Source organism: Paroedura picta, chromosome 3, assembly GCF_049243985.1.
Source record: "Paroedura picta isolate Pp20150507F chromosome 3, Ppicta_v3.0, whole genome shotgun sequence".
NCBI lineage: Eukaryota > Metazoa > Chordata > Lepidosauria > Squamata > Gekkonidae > Paroedura > Paroedura picta.
Window position 1 is genome coordinate 172,346,438 of NC_135371.1, and position 18,059 is coordinate 172,364,496.

An 18,059-nucleotide genomic window follows, 5' to 3' on the forward strand; every position below is an offset into this window, starting at 1 on the left:
TGGGCCAACAGCCCATTGAATCCAACACTGTGTGTCACGCAGAAGCCAAAATAGAGCCCATCAATAGGAAAAAAGCTAGACCCAAGGGATCTGCCCGTCAACCACTGACCAACCCAGACTGCCTTTTTCCTGTTGGTGGGGAAACCCGCATGAGGAGGAGGGCTATGCAGCTGTACTGCCCTCCCCACCTGACCTGCCTTTGCAGGGCTGCCCTCCGGGCCGTTAAACCCCTCCCCCTGCCCACCCACCCACAATTTCTTCCTTCCCGACCCTTGGCTTTGGAGAGTAAAGCAGACAATTTTCTTTTTCTGAAAAGTGGTTTCGTTTTTAATTCTCCAAAATCTCATTAAAATAAATACAATCCTGGAGCCGAGAGCCCCATATATACATACAATTGGGGAGGGGGGAGTTAAAAAGAGACGAGGGGGGGGAGCGTTAAAAGGGAATAGTTAGACTCTGTTGTACAGAAGAATCACCACCCCGATATTAGTGCATTATCAGCCCAGAAGCTGAGGAGGGTGCGGTGTGTGTGTGTGGGGGGAAGGGTCTAGGAAATTTGGGGGAGGGGACACACTCCCCAAATCCCAGACATTGCTTTAAACCTCATCCTACCCCATGGGTGGGAGAAGGCAGCCGACCCCCCTCCTCAGAGAGCCACGGAAATAAATACACCTTTAAAAAAAAAATCCCAAAATTTACAAAGCCAGTGTATCGGTCTGGGAAGATTCCCTTTGCAGCTAGTTTTTAAAAAGACAGAGCGAGAGCACCGAGTTCGAGACAGCCCAGCAGCATCTATGCGGATAAGGCACTGGGGGGCAACGACGAGGGCGTGCGCACGCTGGCCGACGGCAGGGAGCACTTCGGGTTAAATCCGCCGGGGCCCTTTTGTGCCAGTCTGGGCTGCCCGGGCAGGGCGTGGCTCCGGGGGCTGGCGTCACAAGTCGGTCACTTTGTTCTCCACCAGAGCCGCGATCTGTTGCAGGCGGTAGGCCAGCTGCATCCTCTGTCCCAGCGGGTCCTCGTCTAGGGCGCTGATAATCTGCGAGGAGGAGTGAATTTGCAGGTCACTAGGCCCGTTCCCCACCCGTCTCTCAACAGGCCCCCCCAGCGGCCTGTCCGTCCGTCCATGGGAGGGCTGGAACGGAAAGGGTCAACTCTGTCCCCCAGTTCCTCCACCTTCTCCCCAGAGCAGATGTTTTATTCCTCTCTTCCTGCCCCACTCCCTTCCAAAGCTGCCACGGGTCACACGCCTCGGGGTTGATTCTGCTGGGAAATGCCCCTTCCCCTTCACGGCGTCATGCACATTCATGCACCTTGGATTTCCCCCGAGCTTTCCTCACACCTTGTCCTTACTTGCTTATGTTACAAAGCTGGGGGGGAAGGTCCTGGCTAAAGCTACCTGGCTCCTGTGTGGGTGGGAAATTATACGTATTTTTATATATACTAGTAGAAAAGCCCGCTGCAGTCAGGAATGCAGCGGGCGCTAGCGGGGTAGTGGAGGGGGGAGAAAGAAAGAAAGAAAGAAAGAAAGAAAGAAAGAAAGAAAGAAAGAAAGAAAGAAAGAAAGAAAGAAAGAAAGAAAGAAAGAAAGAAAGAAAGAAAGAAAGAAAGAAGGCAGGAAGGCAGGAAGGCAGGAAGGCAGGAAGGAAGAAGGAAGGAAGGAAGAAGGAAGGAAGGAAGGAAGGAAGGAAGGAAGGAAGGAAGGAAGGAAGGTAGGAAGGAAGGAAGGAAGGAAGGAAGGAAGGAAGGAAGGCAGCCTCCCCCCCCCCAGCCTCCCCTAGGGCCGAAAATGGTTCTGCAGCCGGGAGCCGGCTCCAGGCCACGCCCACTCTCTTCCCACTAAACCCTTAGCCTGTTATTTTAACAGAGAATCCGCGGTTAAAGATAAATTAATTTAACTCCCACCCATTCGTGAAACTCTTCCAGGGCCATCAAGAAATTCCAGGCTTTCAAGAAACCCTGATTGCAAAACACTCCCCAATACCCTTGTTTCCATCTCGGCACCCACACAGGCAATAGAGTAACCTGCCTGGTTCCGTGTGGACGCCCCTCCCGCCTGAAGTCACGAGCACCACGTCCCCGTACCTGGTCGTAGTACTTGTTGATGTAGTTGTAAAGTTCTTGCAGAGCAACCAGGCAGTTGAGGTCAGCGGAATATTTCTACCAAGGCGGTGGAGAGAGAAAAAATATTTTAAAGTTTTAAAAATATAATTCCCGTTGCAAAGTCAAGCAAAGGTTGGATACACACTTTTCTTGGATGCTTTAGGATGCTTAGGGCTGATCCTGCGTTGAGCAGGGGGTTGGACTAGATGGCCTGTGTGGCCCCTTCCAACTCTAGGATTCTAGGATTCTGTCCATTTTCATTCTGTTGTATGTCAATTCCCCCTCACGCTTTGCCTATAAGTCAGAACCGATGACTTCCATTCCATGACATTGTATCTAAGGAACGGGACCCATTTCTGAACTGAGACCCAAGGAACCCTTTCCTCCAGCCCTTCTTAAAGTCCCCCCCCCCCCAAATAAAAGTCTCACACCCTTGACAAACTTGGAATGGCTCAACTCACACATCATCTACTGAAAAGACCAACTGGGTCTCTGTGAGCATGGAGGGTTTGTGCAGCTGTATGGTGCCTCAGACAAAGCACACTCTCATGATAAGGGCTGCAATATTTAGTCGGCTTCCTAGAATCATAGAATCATGGAATAATATAGTTGGAAGGGACCTCATGGGTCATCTAGTCCAACCCCCTGCACTATGCAGGACATTCACCACCCTATCGCTCAACCACTGTCACCTGCCACCCCCTTGAGCCATCACAGAATCAGCCTCTCCATCAGATGGCTCTCCAGCCTCTGCTTAAAAATCTCCAAAGATGGAGAACCCACCACCTCCCGAGGAAGCCTGTTCCACTGAGGAACCGCTCTGACTGGCAGGGACTTCTTCCGGATGTTTAGATGGAATTTCTTTTGAATTAATTTCATCCCATTGGTTCTGGTCCGTCCCTCCAGGGCAAGAGAGAACAACTCTGCTCCATCCTCCATATGGCAGCCTTTTCAATACTTGAAGATGGTGATCAGATCCCCTCTCAGTTGCCTCCTCTCCAGGCTAAACAGACCAAGCTCCCCCAACCTTTCCTCCTACGTCTTGGTCTCCAAACCCCTCCCCATCTTTGTTGCCCTCCTCTGGACACGCTCCAGCTTGTCTACATCCCTCTTCAACTGGGGTGCCCAAAACTGAACACAGGACTCCAAGGGAGGCCGAACCAGAGCAGGGTATAATCTGCACAGCCCCTTTTTGCGAGTGAGGTTGAGTGCTATTTATACCCTCGGGGATTCCTTCCCTTTCCTCCCAAACGTGGTTTCGGTTCTGGAAACGGAGGACCAAGAGGGGCCCCTTACCCCTGAGAGTTCCGTCAGGGCAGAGTTCATCTCTTGGTAGCTGGCGGGAACCGTCTGTCGAATATCAGCGTAATGCCTGAGTCGGGGCGGCAGGAGAGAGAAGAGAAAGGTCAGTGGGGAGCCGAAGGGAAAAGAGGGCCCAGGAAAAGCAGTTCCTTAATACTGCCCCCTTTTGACCACATCTGTAAGGATGCCAGCCTCCATATGGGATCTGGGAGGTCCTGGAATTCCAGCTCCGCTCCAGGCTGCAGAACTCAGTTCCCCTGGAGAAAAGGGCTGCTTGGGAGGGGGGACTCTGTGGCCTTGGACCCCACTGAGGGTCAGGGATGCCAGCCTCCAGGGGGGGCCTGGGGATCCCCTGGAATTCCAGCTCCTCTCCAGACTGCAGAGATCAGTTCCCCTGGAGGAAAGGGCTGCTTGGGAGGGGGGACTCTGTGGCCTTGGACCCCACTGAGGGTCAGGGATGCCAGCCTCCAGGTGGGGCCTGGGGATCCCCTGGAATTCCAGCTCCTCTCCAGACTGCAGAGATCAGTTCCCCTGGAGGAAAGGGCTGCTTGGGAGGGGGACTCTGTGGCCTTGGACCCCACTGACGGTCAAGGATTCCAGCCTCCAGGTGGGGCCTGGGGATCCCCTGGAATTCCAGCTCCTCTCCAGACTGCAGAGATTAGTTCCCCTGGAGGAAAGGGCTGCTTGGGAGGGGGGACTCTGTGGCCTTGGACCCCACTGAGGGTCAGGGATGCCAGCCTCCAGGTGGGGACTGGGTATCCAGCCCTGGAATTCCAGCTCCTCTCCAGACTGCAGAGATCAGTTCCCCTGGAGGAAAGGGCTGCTTGGGAGGGGGGACTCTGTGGCCTTGGACCCTACTGAGGGTCAGGGATGCCAGCCTCCAGGTGGGGCCTGGGGATCCAGCCCTGGAATTCCAGCTCCTCTCCAGACTGCAGAGATCAGTTCCCCTGGAGGAAAGGGCTGCTTGGGAGGGGGGACTCTGTGGCCTTGGACCCCACTGAGGGTCAGGGATGCCAGCCTCCAGGTGGGGCCTGGGGATCCCCTGGAATTCCAGCTCCTCTCCAGACTGCAGAGATCAGTTCCCCTGGAGGAAAGGGCTGCTTGGGAGGGGGGACTCTGTGGCCTTGGACCCTACTGAGGGTCAGGGATGCCAGCCTCCAGGTGGGGCCTGGGGATCCAGCCCTGGAATTCCAGCTCCTCTCCAGACTGCAGAGATCAGTTCCCCTGGAGGAAAGGGCTGCTTGGGAGGGGGGACTCTGTGGCCTTGGACCCCACTGAGGGTCAGGGATGCCAGCCTCCAGGTGGGGCCTGGGGATCCCCTGGAATTCCAGCTCCTCTCCAGACTGCAGAGATCAGTTCCCCTGGAGGAAAGGGCTGCTTGGGAGGGGGAACTCTGTGGCCTTGGACCCCACTGAGGGTCAGGAATGCCAGCCTCCAGGTGGGGCCTGGGGATCCCCCGGAATTCCAGCTCCTCTCCAGACTGCAGAGATCAGTTCCCCTGGAGAAAAGGGCTGCTTGGGAGGGGGGACTCTGTGGCCTTGGACCCCACTGAGGGTCAGGGATGCCAGCCTCCAGGTGGGGCCTGGGGATCCCCTGGAATTCCAGCTCCTCTCCAGACTGCAGAGATCAGTTCCCCTGGAGAAAAGGGCTGCTTGGGAGGGGGGACTCTGTGGCGTTGGACCCCACTGAGGGTCAGGGATGCCAGCTTCCAGGTGGGGCCTGGGGATCCAGCCCTGGAATTCCAGCTCCGCTCCAGACTGCAGAGATCAGTTCCCCTGGAGGAAAGGGCTGCTTGGGAGGGGGGACTCTGTGGCCTTGGACCCCCCTGAGGGTCAGGGATGCCAGCCTCCAGGTGGGGCCTGGAGATCCCCTGGAATTCCAGCTCCTCTCCAGACTGCAGAGATCAGTTCCCCTGGAGGAAAGGGCTGCTTGGGAGGGGGACTCTGTGGCCTTGGACCCCACTGAGGGTCAGGGATGCCAGCCTCCAGGTGGGGCCCGGGGATCCCCTGGAATTCCAGCTCCTCTCCAGACTGCAGAGCTCAGTTCCCCTGGAGGAAAGGGCTGCTTGGGAGGGGGGACTCTGTGGCCTTGGACCCCACTGAGGGTCAGGGATGCCAGCCTCCAGGTGGGGCCTGGGGATCCCCTGGAATTCCAGCTCCTCTCCTGACTGCAGAGCTCAGTTCCCCTGGAGAAAAGGGCTGCTTGGGAGGGGGGACTCTGTGGCCTTGGACCCCACTGAGGGTCAGGGATTCCAGCCTCCAGGTGGGGCCTGGGGATCCCCTGGAATTCCAGCTCCTCTCAAGACTGCAGAGATCAGTTCCCCTGGAGGAAAGGGCTGCTTGGGAAGGGGGACTCTGTGCCCTTGGACCCCACTGAGGGACAGGGATGCCGGCCTTCAGGTGGGGCCTGGGGATCCCCTGGAATTCCAGCTCCTCTCCAGACTGCAGAGATCACTTCCCCTGGAGGAAAGGGCTGCTCGGGAATGTGGACGCTGTTTTGTTTTGTGTTTGCTTGCTGTCTACCACCGCTTTTGACCTCCGTCTCCCATCTTTGTGTGTGTGTTTGTGTTTGTGTAGCTGCACTTACTTCTCCACCATCTGCTTGTACTGTGGGATTTCCCGAGCATACAGCAGCTTGTTGACAGGCGAATCCTACAGAAAATGAAAGTTAAGAGCCTGTCATTAAAGGGGATCTAGGAGTGGGACCCAGATTCTAGGCATGAGCCACTGGGTTAATTTCAGGTTGGCCCAGAATGGTTTGCAGATACATTTTCCAGCTTCCCTTGTTGAGGCTCGTCCCCGTCAGCTAAATTTCAGGAACACGGTGCAGAGCCTTGTTCTGTGGTGTCACCTGCTGCCGTCGTAACATTTTTTAAAAACCAGTTAAATCTCCAGTACTCAACCAGAAGCCTTGCTGGACCTAACTGGTCCCACTCACTTCCTAAAAACACTTAGGGGGCACCAGAGAGGACGCCACCCTGCACTAATCAAACAGTGATCGACGAAAATCACAAACCCAAAAATGCAATTCTCCAGCTTCGGATGGGGAACTAAGATGCTCCCCACTCTGAGAATTGCTTCCCTACTTCCTCCAGCCTCCCCGGCTGAGCAGCTAAGAGCGAGGGGCAATCAAAAAACAACACCTTCTTGTCCAAAAGGCCTCCTTTCAACAAAACAAAACATGAGTCGCAGCCTGTGAAGGTGACCGAGATAAAGCTGGAGTTTGGCTACGGGAGATGTGGGTGGGAAGTACTTTTTCCACGCCTCAATCAATGGCCTTGGAGAACGTGATCTGGAGGACTGAGAAAAGCATCATCAGGAATTCATAAACATACTTCCGCACAACCTGAATAGACTCGACTTGCCCAAAATAAAATGACAGAACTAAAGCAGTTCCACAAGGCCTGCAAAAGGCATTTGGTTGAGGTCGACCTGTCCATTGCTTCCAATGGGCCCCCAAGACATCCCCTCCTACCACGACTGTGAATAAATCCACCCAAACCCTGGGTCTCAGTACGAGTTGAGCTAAGGCTCTAGCAGTTTCACCTTCCTTTAATGTTATTGTTATTATGTAAATGTTGTTGTTAGAAGAAGAAGAAGAAGAGTTGGTTCTTATATGCCGCTTTTCCCTACCCGAAGGAGGCTCAAAGCGGCTTCCAGTCGCCTTCCCTTTCCTCTCCTTACCACCTTACTGTTACTTGAATGATGTTACCTATACTATTTTGTTGTTTCATGTAAACCACCCTGAGCCTTCGGGGAGGGCGGTATAGAAATACAATGAATGAATGAATGAATGAATGAATGAATGAATGAATGAATGAATGAATGAATGAATGAATGAATGAATGAAGGCTAAGAGGATAGGCCTGTCATTGAGTATAGACCTGGATAGGTCAGTGGAACTTCCATGTTCAGAAGCAGTATGCACCCAAGCACGAGCTATTGGAAAAAATGAGAAAGTTGGGATCACCACTTACAAGCAGGGTTGCCAGCTCCCTGTTGGGAAAGACCTGGAGATTTTGGAGGGAGAGCCTAGAAAGGTGCAGTTTGGGGAGGGACCTCATATAGTTGCTGTGAGAGGACGCAGAAGGGTGAAATGATGTTCACTGCTTTGAATCCCAACTGGGGGAAAAGCGAGATATAAATAAGCTGGGGGGGGGGAAGCCTGAATTAACCCCTGAGTCCCCAAGGTCATGTGTTTTTCATTCGTGGCTGCTTGAATTTGGGACCCTTTTTAAACCACAGTTCTAGGGCAGTCCCCAACATTTACACAATGGGAAAGTGCAAGGATGTGGGAGATGTGTTTTGCAACCCTGATGACAGCAGTGTGGTGACGCAACGCAGTTCAACCCACACGGGAATGCTAATCATCTCGCAGATTTGATGGGAGTAAAGCCGTTCCCACACAACAAGCAAAGAAGATTCTTGGAAACCAGCCCCTCTGCATCAATCTTTGAAAACAGGCCGGAACTGTAAGAGGTGCCCGGGCAACGGAGATCAAGTTTTAATTGATTTTTCTAATATGCCAGCTTGCAAATGGATTTTGGATCTTCTGCGGAGCCCCTTGAGCTAGAAAAATAATAGCCCCAATGGGTTAGGACACAAACGCCCACATATACATCTAGCATCCCAGCGCAAACAGTTTGCTGGCCTTAACCTAAGATTATGGGTCGTCCCCCACCCCCTTCCTTTGGGATGTCGGAAGAATTTAGCACAGGATTGATCAAAGGAGCCAGGATGTCCTTTCCAGGGAAGGAGGCCCACCAGTAGGGCCAGAAAGAAGCCTCCCAACTCTGCCCCTCAAGCATCAAGAAGACAGAGCATCCCTGCCCTGGCCATAAGGTCGTAGGAGATGTCATGTTGTATCAGGCCAGTGGCCCATCTAGTTCAACACTCTGTGTCACACAGTGGCCAAAACCCAGGAGGTCCACCAACAGGACCAAACTCCAGAACGCCTCTGTCCCTTGCCCCCCAAGCACCAAGAAAACAGAGCATCACTGCCCAAGGCACAAGAACAGAAGAGAAGCCATGTTGGATCAGGCCAAAAGCCCATCCAGTCCAGCACAATGGCCAAAACCCAGGGGCCATCGGGAGGTCCACCAGAGGGGCCAGAACTCCAGAAGCCCTCCCACTGCGGCCCCCCAAGGACCAAGAACACAGAGCATCTGTGGCCCAGACAGAGGGTCCCATCTCTCCCTTGTGGCTAACAGCCACTGAGAAACTTCTGCTCCAGATGTTTACCCAATCCGCTCTTGAAACTGCCTATGCTTTCAGTCACTGCCACTTCCTGCAGCAGTGAATACCACGTGGGAATGACTCTTTGGGACAATCTGTTGCGTGGTGTCAATCATGATGAATGGTGCACACTGTAAACCATGCAGCTCAAAGTCACTACCGTGCGGTACAGACACCACCCCTAGGCCTCAACCCCATTCACCCCACTCACGGACATCAGCTCGTACGTACCCTCCCGACTTTGTGCTCGGCCGTCGTGCAGGCGTCGATGAACGTCTGGGCGATGACGCTCAGGTTAGCATCCACGTTGTCAGAGACACGGACGTCGAAAATGAATTGCGGGTTCTTTAGGGTGTTCACCCAGAAACGCAGCAGTAAACTGAGGGTGAGAAGGTTGTTAGGACTCTGGGAGGCAGGATGGAGAGACGAAATGTCGCTCCGGCCCTCCTGTCTTCCCTCCCAACCTGGCCATTTGACACCCCCCACAACCCACCTATGCCCCGTATCTGAAGAAGTGAGCAGTGACTGCCGAAAGCACTTCCCCTCCCACCCATTTTGCTAGTCTTCCCGGTGCTCCTGGACTCTGGCTCTTTGGTAGCTGAAGAAGTGAGCAGTGACTGCCGAAAGCACTTCCCCTCCCACCCATTGTGCTAGTCTTCCCGGTGCTCTGGCTCTTTGGTAGCTGAAGAAGTGAGCAGTGACTGCCGAAAGCACTTCCCCTCCCACCCATTGTGCTAGTCTTCCCGGTGCTCTGGCTCTTTGGTAGCTGAAGAAGTGAGCAGTGACTGCCGAAAGCACTTCCCCTCCCACCCATTGTGCTAGTCTTCCCGGTGCTCTGGCTCTTTGGTAGCTGAAGAAGTGAGCAGTGACTGCCGAAAGCACTTCCCCTCCCACCCATTGTGCTAGTCTTCCCGGTGCTCTGGCTCTTTGGTAGCTGAAGAAGTGAGCAGTGACTGCCGAAAGCACTTCCCCTCCCACCCATTGTGCTAGTCTTCCCGGTGCTCTGGCTCTTTGGTAGCTGAAGAAGTGAGCAGTGACTGCCGAAAGCACTTCCCCTCCCACCCATTGTGCTAGTCTTTCCGGTGCTCCTGGACTCTTTGGTAGCTGAAGAAGTGAGCAGTGACTGCCGAAAGCACTTCCCCTCCCACCCATTGTGCTAGTCTTCCCGGTGCTCTGGCTCTTTGGTAGCTGAAGAAGTGAGCAGTGACTGCCGAAAGCACTTCCCCTCCCACCCATTGTGCTAGTCTTTCCGGTGCTCCTGGACTCTTTGGTAGCTGAAGAAGTGAGCAGTGACTGCCGAAAGCACTTCCCCTCCCACCCATTGTGCTAGTCTTCCCGGTGCTCTGGCTCTTTGGTAGCTGAAGAAGTGAGCAGTGACTGCCGAAAGCACTTCCCCTCCCACCCATTGTGCTAGTCTTCCCGGTGCTCTGGCTCTTTGGTAGCTGAAGAAGTGAGCAGTGACTGCCGAAAGCACTTCCCCTCCCACCCATTGTGCTAGTCTTCCCGGTGCTCTGGCTCTTTGGTAGCTGAAGAAGTGAGCAGTGACTGCCGAAAGCACTTCCCCTCCCACCCATTGTGCTAGTCTTCCCGGTGCTCTGGCTCTTTGGTAGCTGAAGAAGTGAGCAGTGACTGCCGAAAGCACTTCCCCTCCCACCCATTGTGCTAGTCTTTCCGGTGCTCCTGGACTCTTTGGTAGCTGAAGAAGTGAGCAGTGACTGCCGAAAGCACTTCCCCTCCCACCCATTGTGCTAGTCTTCCCGGTGCTCTGGCTCTTTGGTAGCTGAAGAAGTGAGCAGTGACTGCCGAAAGCACTTCCCCTCCCACCCATTGTGCTAGTCTTTCCGGTGCTCCTGGACTCTTTGGTAGCTGAAGAAGTGAGCAGTGACTGCCGAAAGCACTTCCCCTCCCACCCATTTTGCTAGTCTTCCTGGTGCTCCTGGACTCTGGCTCTTTGGTAGCTGAAGAAGTGAGCAGTGACTGCCGAAAGCACTTCCCTTCCCACCCATTGTGCTAGTCTTTCCGGTGCTCCTGGACTCTTTGGTAGCTGAAGAAGTGAGCAGTGACTGCCGAAAGCACTTCCCCTCCCACCCATTTTGCTAGTCTTCCTGGTGCTCCTGGACTCTGGCTCTTTGGTAGCTGAAGAAGTGAGCAGTGACTGCCGAAAGCACTTCCCTTCCCACCCATTGTGCTAGTCTTTCCGGTGCTCCTGGACTCTTTGGTAGCTGAAGAAGTGAGCAGTGACTGCCGAAAGCACTTCCCCTCCCACCCATTTTGCTAGTCTTCCTGGTGCTCCTGGACTCTGGCTCTTTGGTAGGTGAAGAAGTGAGCAGTGACTGCCAAAAGCACTTCCCCTCCCAGGCATTTTGCTAGTCTTTCCGGCGCTCCTGGACTCTGGCTCTTTGGTAGCTGAAGAAGTGAGCAGTGACTGCCGAAAGCACTTCCCCTCTCACCCATTTTGCTAGTCTTTCTGGTGCTCCTGGACTCTTTGGTAGCTGAAGAAGTGAGCAGTGACTGCCGAAAGCACTTCCCCTCTCACCCATTTTGCTAGTCTTTCCGGTGCTCCTGGACTGTGGCTCTTTGGTAGCTGAAGAAGTGAGCTGTGACTGCCGAAAGCACTTCCCCTCCCACCCATTTTGCTAGTCTTTCCGGTGCTCCTGGACTCTGGCTCTTTTCTACTGCTGCAGGCAGACTAACCCAGCCACCTGTTCGGATCACAGCCCATCAAAGGAATGTCTGGACTCCCTCATTCCTGCCTTATCTCACCTGTTGGTCTTCCAGATGTGCAGCGTCTCGGGTTCATTGACCCCGTGCCGGGCCGCCAGCTCATCCAACAGGTCAAACAGGTACTTGACCGCAATGGGGACGGGGCGGTTCACGCTCAGCACGGCCTGGAAGGCGTCATCCACAAACTTCTGCAGCGTCCCCTTGAGAAATGAAAAGGAAGGAGAGCCACCGGAAAGGTGAGCGGTAACGAAACAGCACACCCTTGGTCATTTGATCACAACCCACAAGTACATCAGAGTTGGCAAAAGCCTGTGCTTTCAGGTTAGGTGCACAACAATGGGTCTCCAGTACACAGGTATTCTCTGGACTAACTTTAGTGTAAGGTAAAAGGTAAAGGTATCCCCTGTGCAAGCACCGGGTCAAGTCTGACCCTTGGGGTGACGCCCTCCAGCGTTTTCATGGCAGACTCAATACGGGGTGGTTTGCCAGTGCCTTCCCCAGTCATTACCGTTTACCCCCCAGCAAGCAAGCTGGGTACTCATTTTACCGACCTTGGAAGGATGGAAGGCTGAGTCGACCTTGAGCCGGCTGCTGGGATCGAACTCCCAGCCTCATGGGCTGAGCTTCAGATAGCATATCGCTGCCTTACCCCTCTGCGCCACAAGAGGCTTTAGTGTAGAGCCTATTAATTAATTATATTGTCTGCCTTCTTCCCCGACGGGGAATCAAAACAGCTTATTTTTTTAAATATTATTATTATTATTTATTCAGCATGCACACTGCCCCTCTACGCAAATGGGCTCAGGACAGTTCTTGACAGGAGGATGAAACAATCAATAAAACAGCATTAAATTAGTAAAATTAACAATTAACTGTCAGCAACTGACCAAGCATCTCCTCCCTCAGCTTTCTTCCATATGACCTGCAGCATTGGGAATATGTTCCAGGAGAGGAGAGGAGAGAAGAAAGCCCGTATTTTTCCACTCTCCTCCATTTTATCCTCTCAACAACCCTGCGAGGTTGGTTAGGCTGAGAAAGCATGAGGTGTCTCAAAGTGACTTGGTGTCACAGTGAGGAGTGCGGACTTCTAATCTGACGAGCCGGGTTTGATTCCCCGTTCCTCCTCCACATACAGCCAGCTTGGTGATCTTGGGCTCGCCACAGCCCTGATAAAGCAGTTCTGACCGAGCAGGAATATCAGGGCTCTCTCAGCCTCACCCACCTCACAGGGTGTCTGTTGTGGGGAGAGGAAAGGGAAGGTGAATGGAAGCCGCTTTGAGACTCCTTTGGGTAGAGCAAAGCAGCATATAAGAACCAACTCTTCTTCTTCTTCTCTCCTTCTCCTCCTTACAAACACCTTTCCCTTCCTCTCCCCACAAAAGATACCTTGTGAGGTAGGTAAGGCTGAGAGAGCTCTAAGAGAACTGGTCTGTGAGAACAGCTCTAAATGAACTGTGACAATACCAAGACCACCAATAGCTGTGATTGGCCCAGGGTGACCCAGCTGGCTGCATGTAGAGAAAGGGGGGAATCAAACCCAGTTCTCCAGATTAGAGTCCACCACTCTTAACCACTCTTAACCACTGCACTATGCTGGGGGGGGGGGAGTCCACGATTGACACACTCAGACTGGTAAAGAGCAGCAGACTCTAATCTGGAGGACCGGCCTTGATTCTCCAATCCTCCTTACAGCCGGCTAGATGACCCTGGGCCCGTCACAATTCTCTTAGAGCTGTTCTTGCAGAGCAGTTCTTCCAGAGCTCTCTCAGGCCTGCCTACCTCACAGGGCATCTGTTGCGGGGGAAATCAGGGGAAAAGGCTAGTAATTTGCTTTGGGACTGCTTCGGGTAGTGAAAAGCATGGTATAAAAAAAAAATCAGTTGCTCTTCTTTTACTGACATCGATAGCATCTTGATCAACCGTATGCTGCTAATCGCAGATAAGGGTACTCCTCGCACGCGGATCCTAGGGAGCCTTTCCTTGATCACAGACAGCTCCCCAACTTCAAAGGCTACTTGCAAACGACAGTGCCCCGCTTCACACAGATAAAACCTGCGGCTCTTAACCCCGCCCCCCAGCTGGCTCTCAAAGAGCCGGGCTCTTACCTTCATGGAAAGCAAGCGGGTGAGGTAGATCTCGGGAATCGCCTTGGCACGCTCTCGGAGGCTGCTCCGCCGCTCCTGCATCTGCTTGGTGGGCTCCGGCTCCTCGGAGGGCTTCACCAGGTGCCAGAGACGCACCCCTCCCTCCTCGCCGTCTTCGAGCATCGGGGTATCTGCAGAGGGCAGGGGAGCGATCATTAAGAGGGGACCTCTGCGGGGGGTGCCCAATTCTCACTAGCAACAATTTGTCGCAAACATCCTAGTTCCTGACCCGTAATTTTGGCTCCTTTGAGGTTCACTTGGTTGCTTTGTGCTCCTGGCTCTGCCGCTGAGTGCTAGAGAGTGGCTCTCCCACCCCCTGCTTGCCTTTCAAAGCCTCATCTCCCCCCTTCCCTTTCCTTTCTCTTCCTACAAGGCTGGCCTCGCTGGGATCACAGTCTAAACAACAGATGGCCGGATGGGTGGTTTTGTCACTTTGTAGATCAGAGGCTGGCGCAGAGTGGTAAAGCAGCAGACATGCAGTCTGAACTTCTGCCCATGAGGCTCAAGGCTGACTCAGCCTTCCATCCTTCCGAGGTCGGTAAAATGAGGACCCAGCTTGCTGGGGGGTAAACGGTCATGACTGGGGAAGGCACTGGCAAACCACCCCGTATTGAGTCTGCCATGAAAATGCTGGAGGGCGTCACCCCAAGGGTCAGACATGACTCGGTGCTTGCACAGGGGATACCTTTACCTTTTAGATCAGGGGAAACTGTATTGCTCTTACTGTGTGAATCACTGTGCCCGGTCAAATGCTGCCCCTATGTCCCCCTGTCCCTGCCCAGGTATATATGCTAGGCAACCCCCTTCCCCAGCATCTTTGTCAAGAGCTTATGTAATGTGCTGACATGGGGAATCAAACCCAGTTCCCCAGATTAGAAGCTGAGGCTGCTACTCTTAAACACAACACCACGCTGGAGGAAAGGCGAAACATGTCAGCTACTTTGGGTCCCAACTGGGGGGAAAGGTGGGGTAGAAATAAAAAAATAGTTGTGTGCAGGTGACCTGTCAAGGGCCTGAAAATTTCCCTAGGTTGTCACTCTACAAAGAAAGTCAATGGTCCTTGTTTCAGCCACCACCTGCGGGGGAGAGCTAAACATGAGCAGGCAGTGTGATGCACCGGTAAAAAAAGGCAAATGCCATTTTGGGCTGTATCAACAGGGGCATCACATCAAAATCACAAGATGTCATAGTCCCATTGTATACGGCACTGGTCAGACCACACCTGGAGTACTGTGTGCAGTTCTGGAGGCCTCACTTCAAGAAGGACGTAGATAAAATTGAAAGGGTACAGAGGAAAGCGACGAGGGTGATCTGGGGCCAAGGGACCAAGCCCTATGAAGATAGGTTGAGGGACTTGGGAATGTTCAGCCTGGAGAGAAGGAGGTTGAGAGGGGACATGATAGCCCTCTTTAAGTATTTGAAAGGTTGTCACTTGGAGGAGGGCAGGATGCTGTTTCTGTTGGCTGCAGAGGAGAGGACACGCAGTAATGGGTTGAAACTTCAAGTACAACGATATAGGCTAGATATCAGGAAAAAATTTTTCACAGTGAGAGTAGTTCAGCAGTGGAATAGACTGCCTAAGGAGGTGGTGAGCTCCCCCTCACTGGATACACACTTTTCTTGGATGCTTTAGGATACTTTGGGCTGATCCTGCATAGAGCAGGGGGTTGGATTAGATGGCCTGCATGGCCCCTTCCATGATTCTATGAGAGGCGAAGAGGAGGACGCAGGAAACTGTAACAGGTTTAGAGAGTCAGAGAAAGAGAGACTCACTTTCTCCAGAGAAGTAGTTCTGGCTCAGGCCTTGGGAGACGTCATTGTGAAGGCGGGGGATGAGGCTGACCGTAGCCCCGTCTGGAACCTGGGAAGAGTCAAAAACAGACATGCACTTTTTAAAAATTACAACCACTTGGAGAAAATGAGCAAAAGGCTATTTCTTGGACGCCACGACCCCAGAAAGGAAAATAAAGAGCTTGTAGCTTCAAGCAAAAGGCTTATTTGTTTACTGCTGGCATTTTCAAATCCTTTTTTTTCTCTCCAAGAGATTCAAGGAGGTTTATAATGTTAACTGAAAATGATAGCCCCTGCCTTACAGCGGCCTAAAAGCCCAGCCTCGCTTCATCTTGCCAGAACTTGGAAGCTCAGCAGGGTAAACAGTTGGATGAGAGATGACCTAGGAAATTATAGGATTTGCTGCACTGCAGCAGGCGATGGTGAACCACCTCTACTCTTTCCCTTACCCTGGAGGAGCCGTGGCTCAGTGGCAGAGCCTCTGCTTGGCCTGCGGAAGGTCCCAGGTTCAATCCCCGGCATCTCCAGTTAGAAGGACCAGGCAGGAGGGGATGGGAGAGACCTTGGCCTGAGACCCTGGCTCAGTGGCAGAGCCTCTGCTTGGCAGGCAGAAGGCCCCAGGTTCAATCCCGGGCATCTCCAGTTAGAAGGACCAGGCAGGAGGGGAGGGGAAAGACCTTGGCCTGAGACCCTGGCTCAGTGGCAGAGCCTCTGCTTGGCCTGCAGAAGGTCCCAGGTTCAATCCCCGGCATCTCCAGTTAGAAGGACCAGGCAGGAGGGGATGGGAAAGACCTTGGCCTGAGACCCTGGCTCAGTGGCAGAGCCTCTGCTTGGCCTGCAGAAGGTCCCAGGTTCAATCCCCGGCATCTCCAGTTAGAAGGACCAGGCAGGAGGGGATGGGAAAGAACTTGGCCTGAGACCCTGGCTCAGTGGAACAGCCTGACTACTGCCTTTGACAGTCTGTTTCAGTATAAGGCCGCATCAGGTGTGTGTCACCATGGGCTGGTCCTGCCCTTTCTGAGCTCAGCCTACTTCACAAGGTTGTTGTGAGGATAAACGTAGGGAAAGGAGACCCATGAATGTTACCTTGAGCTGCCCGAAGGAATAATGAGATAAAAAGTCAGGGCACAGGCTCAGGCTCCCCCCAATACCTTGTAATGCTGCAACGTGTTGAGTTTCTTCCACTGGTTCTGCGTGACGGAGGTCAGATCCTCATCGGAGAGCGTCAGGTGGCCAGCGACTCCCGATCGCCACTCTAAAGAGAGGTAAGGAAGGAGGACGTGTGAGACCTCTCTATGCTGAAGATGACAATGGCATCCCAACAATGGTTTTCCATTCCTCCTTAATTAATTTATTTAGAACCCGTGGGGAGGTCTTGCAAACCAAACTGGGCACATCCCCCCCAAAGCAGTTAACATTTTAAAAATTGTTTTAAATATTAAGGCAGCATCGAAAACGTATAGGCAAAACACTGAACAATACAATAAGAACCTCGGAGATGTATTAACACAGCTAGGGGGGAAGGCCAATAAGAGTTCCTCGGGGGAATGCCGAATGGAATAAGAATTCTCCACCAGCTGGCGGAAGAGGCCAAAAAGAGGGAGAGAAATAACCCTCCCTAGGGAGGGAGTTTCAAAGTTTTTTGTGCCATGACCAAGGAGGCCCTCTGCCTAGCCTCAAATAACAGGAGGTGACTGGGCTGCCATCTTTCATAGAATCCTAGAGTTGGAAGGGATCTCCTGGGTCATCTAGTCCAACCCCCTGCACTGTGCAGGACACTCACAACTCTAGCGCTCATCCACTGTCACCTGCCACCCCCTTGAGCCTTCACAGAATCAGCCTCTCCATCAGATGGCTCTCCAGCCCCTGTTTAGAAATCTCCAAAGATGGAGAACCCACCACCTCCCGAGGAAGCCTGTTCCACTGAGAAACCGCTCTCACTGTCAGGAACTTCTTCCGGATGTTTAGAAGGAATTTCTTTTTAATTAATTTCATCCCATTGGATCTGGTCTGTCCCTCCGGGGCAAGAGAGAACAACTCTGCTCCATCCTCTATATGGCAGCCTTTTCAATACTTGAAGATGGTGATCAGATCCCCTCTCAGTCGCCTCTTCTCCAGGCTAAACAGACCGAGCTCCCCCAACCTTTCCTCCTACGTCTTAGTCTCCAAACCCCTCACCCTCTTTGTTGCCCTCCTCTGGACACGCTCCAGTTGGTCTCCATCCCTCTTCAACTGGGGTGCCCAAAACTGAACACAGGACTCCAAGGGAGACCGAACCAGAGCAGAACAGAGGGGTTTTGCCTTCAATAAGAAGAGAATAAACAGGAGGGGGAGAGAATGTGCCTTACCTAAGTCGAGGGAGTGCACAGAAGGGCGCTGGGAGAAAGGGACCCCCTTGTACACCTGGTCCACGATCTTCTCCTTCACCTGGGTGATGGTGTCTGTGTCGAGGACCCGGGCTGGGATCCGCTGGGTCTCCATCCCGCCGGGTCCAGCCCCGCGCACCAAGACGGTCAGGGTGAGGGGCCGGAATTCCACATCCTCCCTTAGCAGTCGGCTGTCGTTCAGCGTCCGTTTGGCCTTGCCGGACACGGCATCCACTGGCCCTTTGTCCACCTGATACTTGATGGCCCGGAACAGCATGTACAAGGGCTCACCAGCCACTTCCTTCACCAAGGAGGGGAGAGAAATGAGCAAATTATTTATATCCGCTTTTCACTACCCAAAGGAGACACAAAACGGCTTACGAGCACCTTTCCTC

The 18,059-nt window shown here is 53.2% G+C and overlaps 1 protein-coding gene across 14 annotated transcripts in view; it reads right to left on the reverse strand.

The window, feature by feature from the left end:
• Positions 1-304: 304 nt before the first annotated feature.
• PLXNB3 (plexin B3) overlaps positions 305-18,059 on the reverse strand; it is an 81,045-nt gene continuing 63,290 nt past the window's right edge. For all 14 annotated transcript variants that reach the window (XM_077329624.1, XM_077329620.1, XM_077329617.1 and 11 more), the window contains 10 exons: positions 17,647-17,965; positions 16,450-16,553; positions 15,281-15,368; positions 13,469-13,638; positions 11,403-11,563; positions 8,871-9,018; positions 5,992-6,056; positions 3,400-3,475; positions 2,086-2,160; positions 305-1,039 (listed from right to left, as the gene is read on the reverse strand). In XM_077329624.1, the coding sequence (XP_077185739.1) occupies positions 935-1,039; positions 2,086-2,160; positions 3,400-3,475; positions 5,992-6,056; positions 8,871-9,018; positions 11,403-11,563; positions 13,469-13,638; positions 15,281-15,368; positions 16,450-16,553; positions 17,647-17,965 (1,311 nt within the window). In that variant the 3' untranslated portion in view covers positions 305-934. The remainder of the gene's footprint in view (positions 1,040-2,085; positions 2,161-3,399; positions 3,476-5,991; positions 6,057-8,870; positions 9,019-11,402; positions 11,564-13,468; positions 13,639-15,280; positions 15,369-16,449; positions 16,554-17,646; positions 17,966-18,059) is intronic.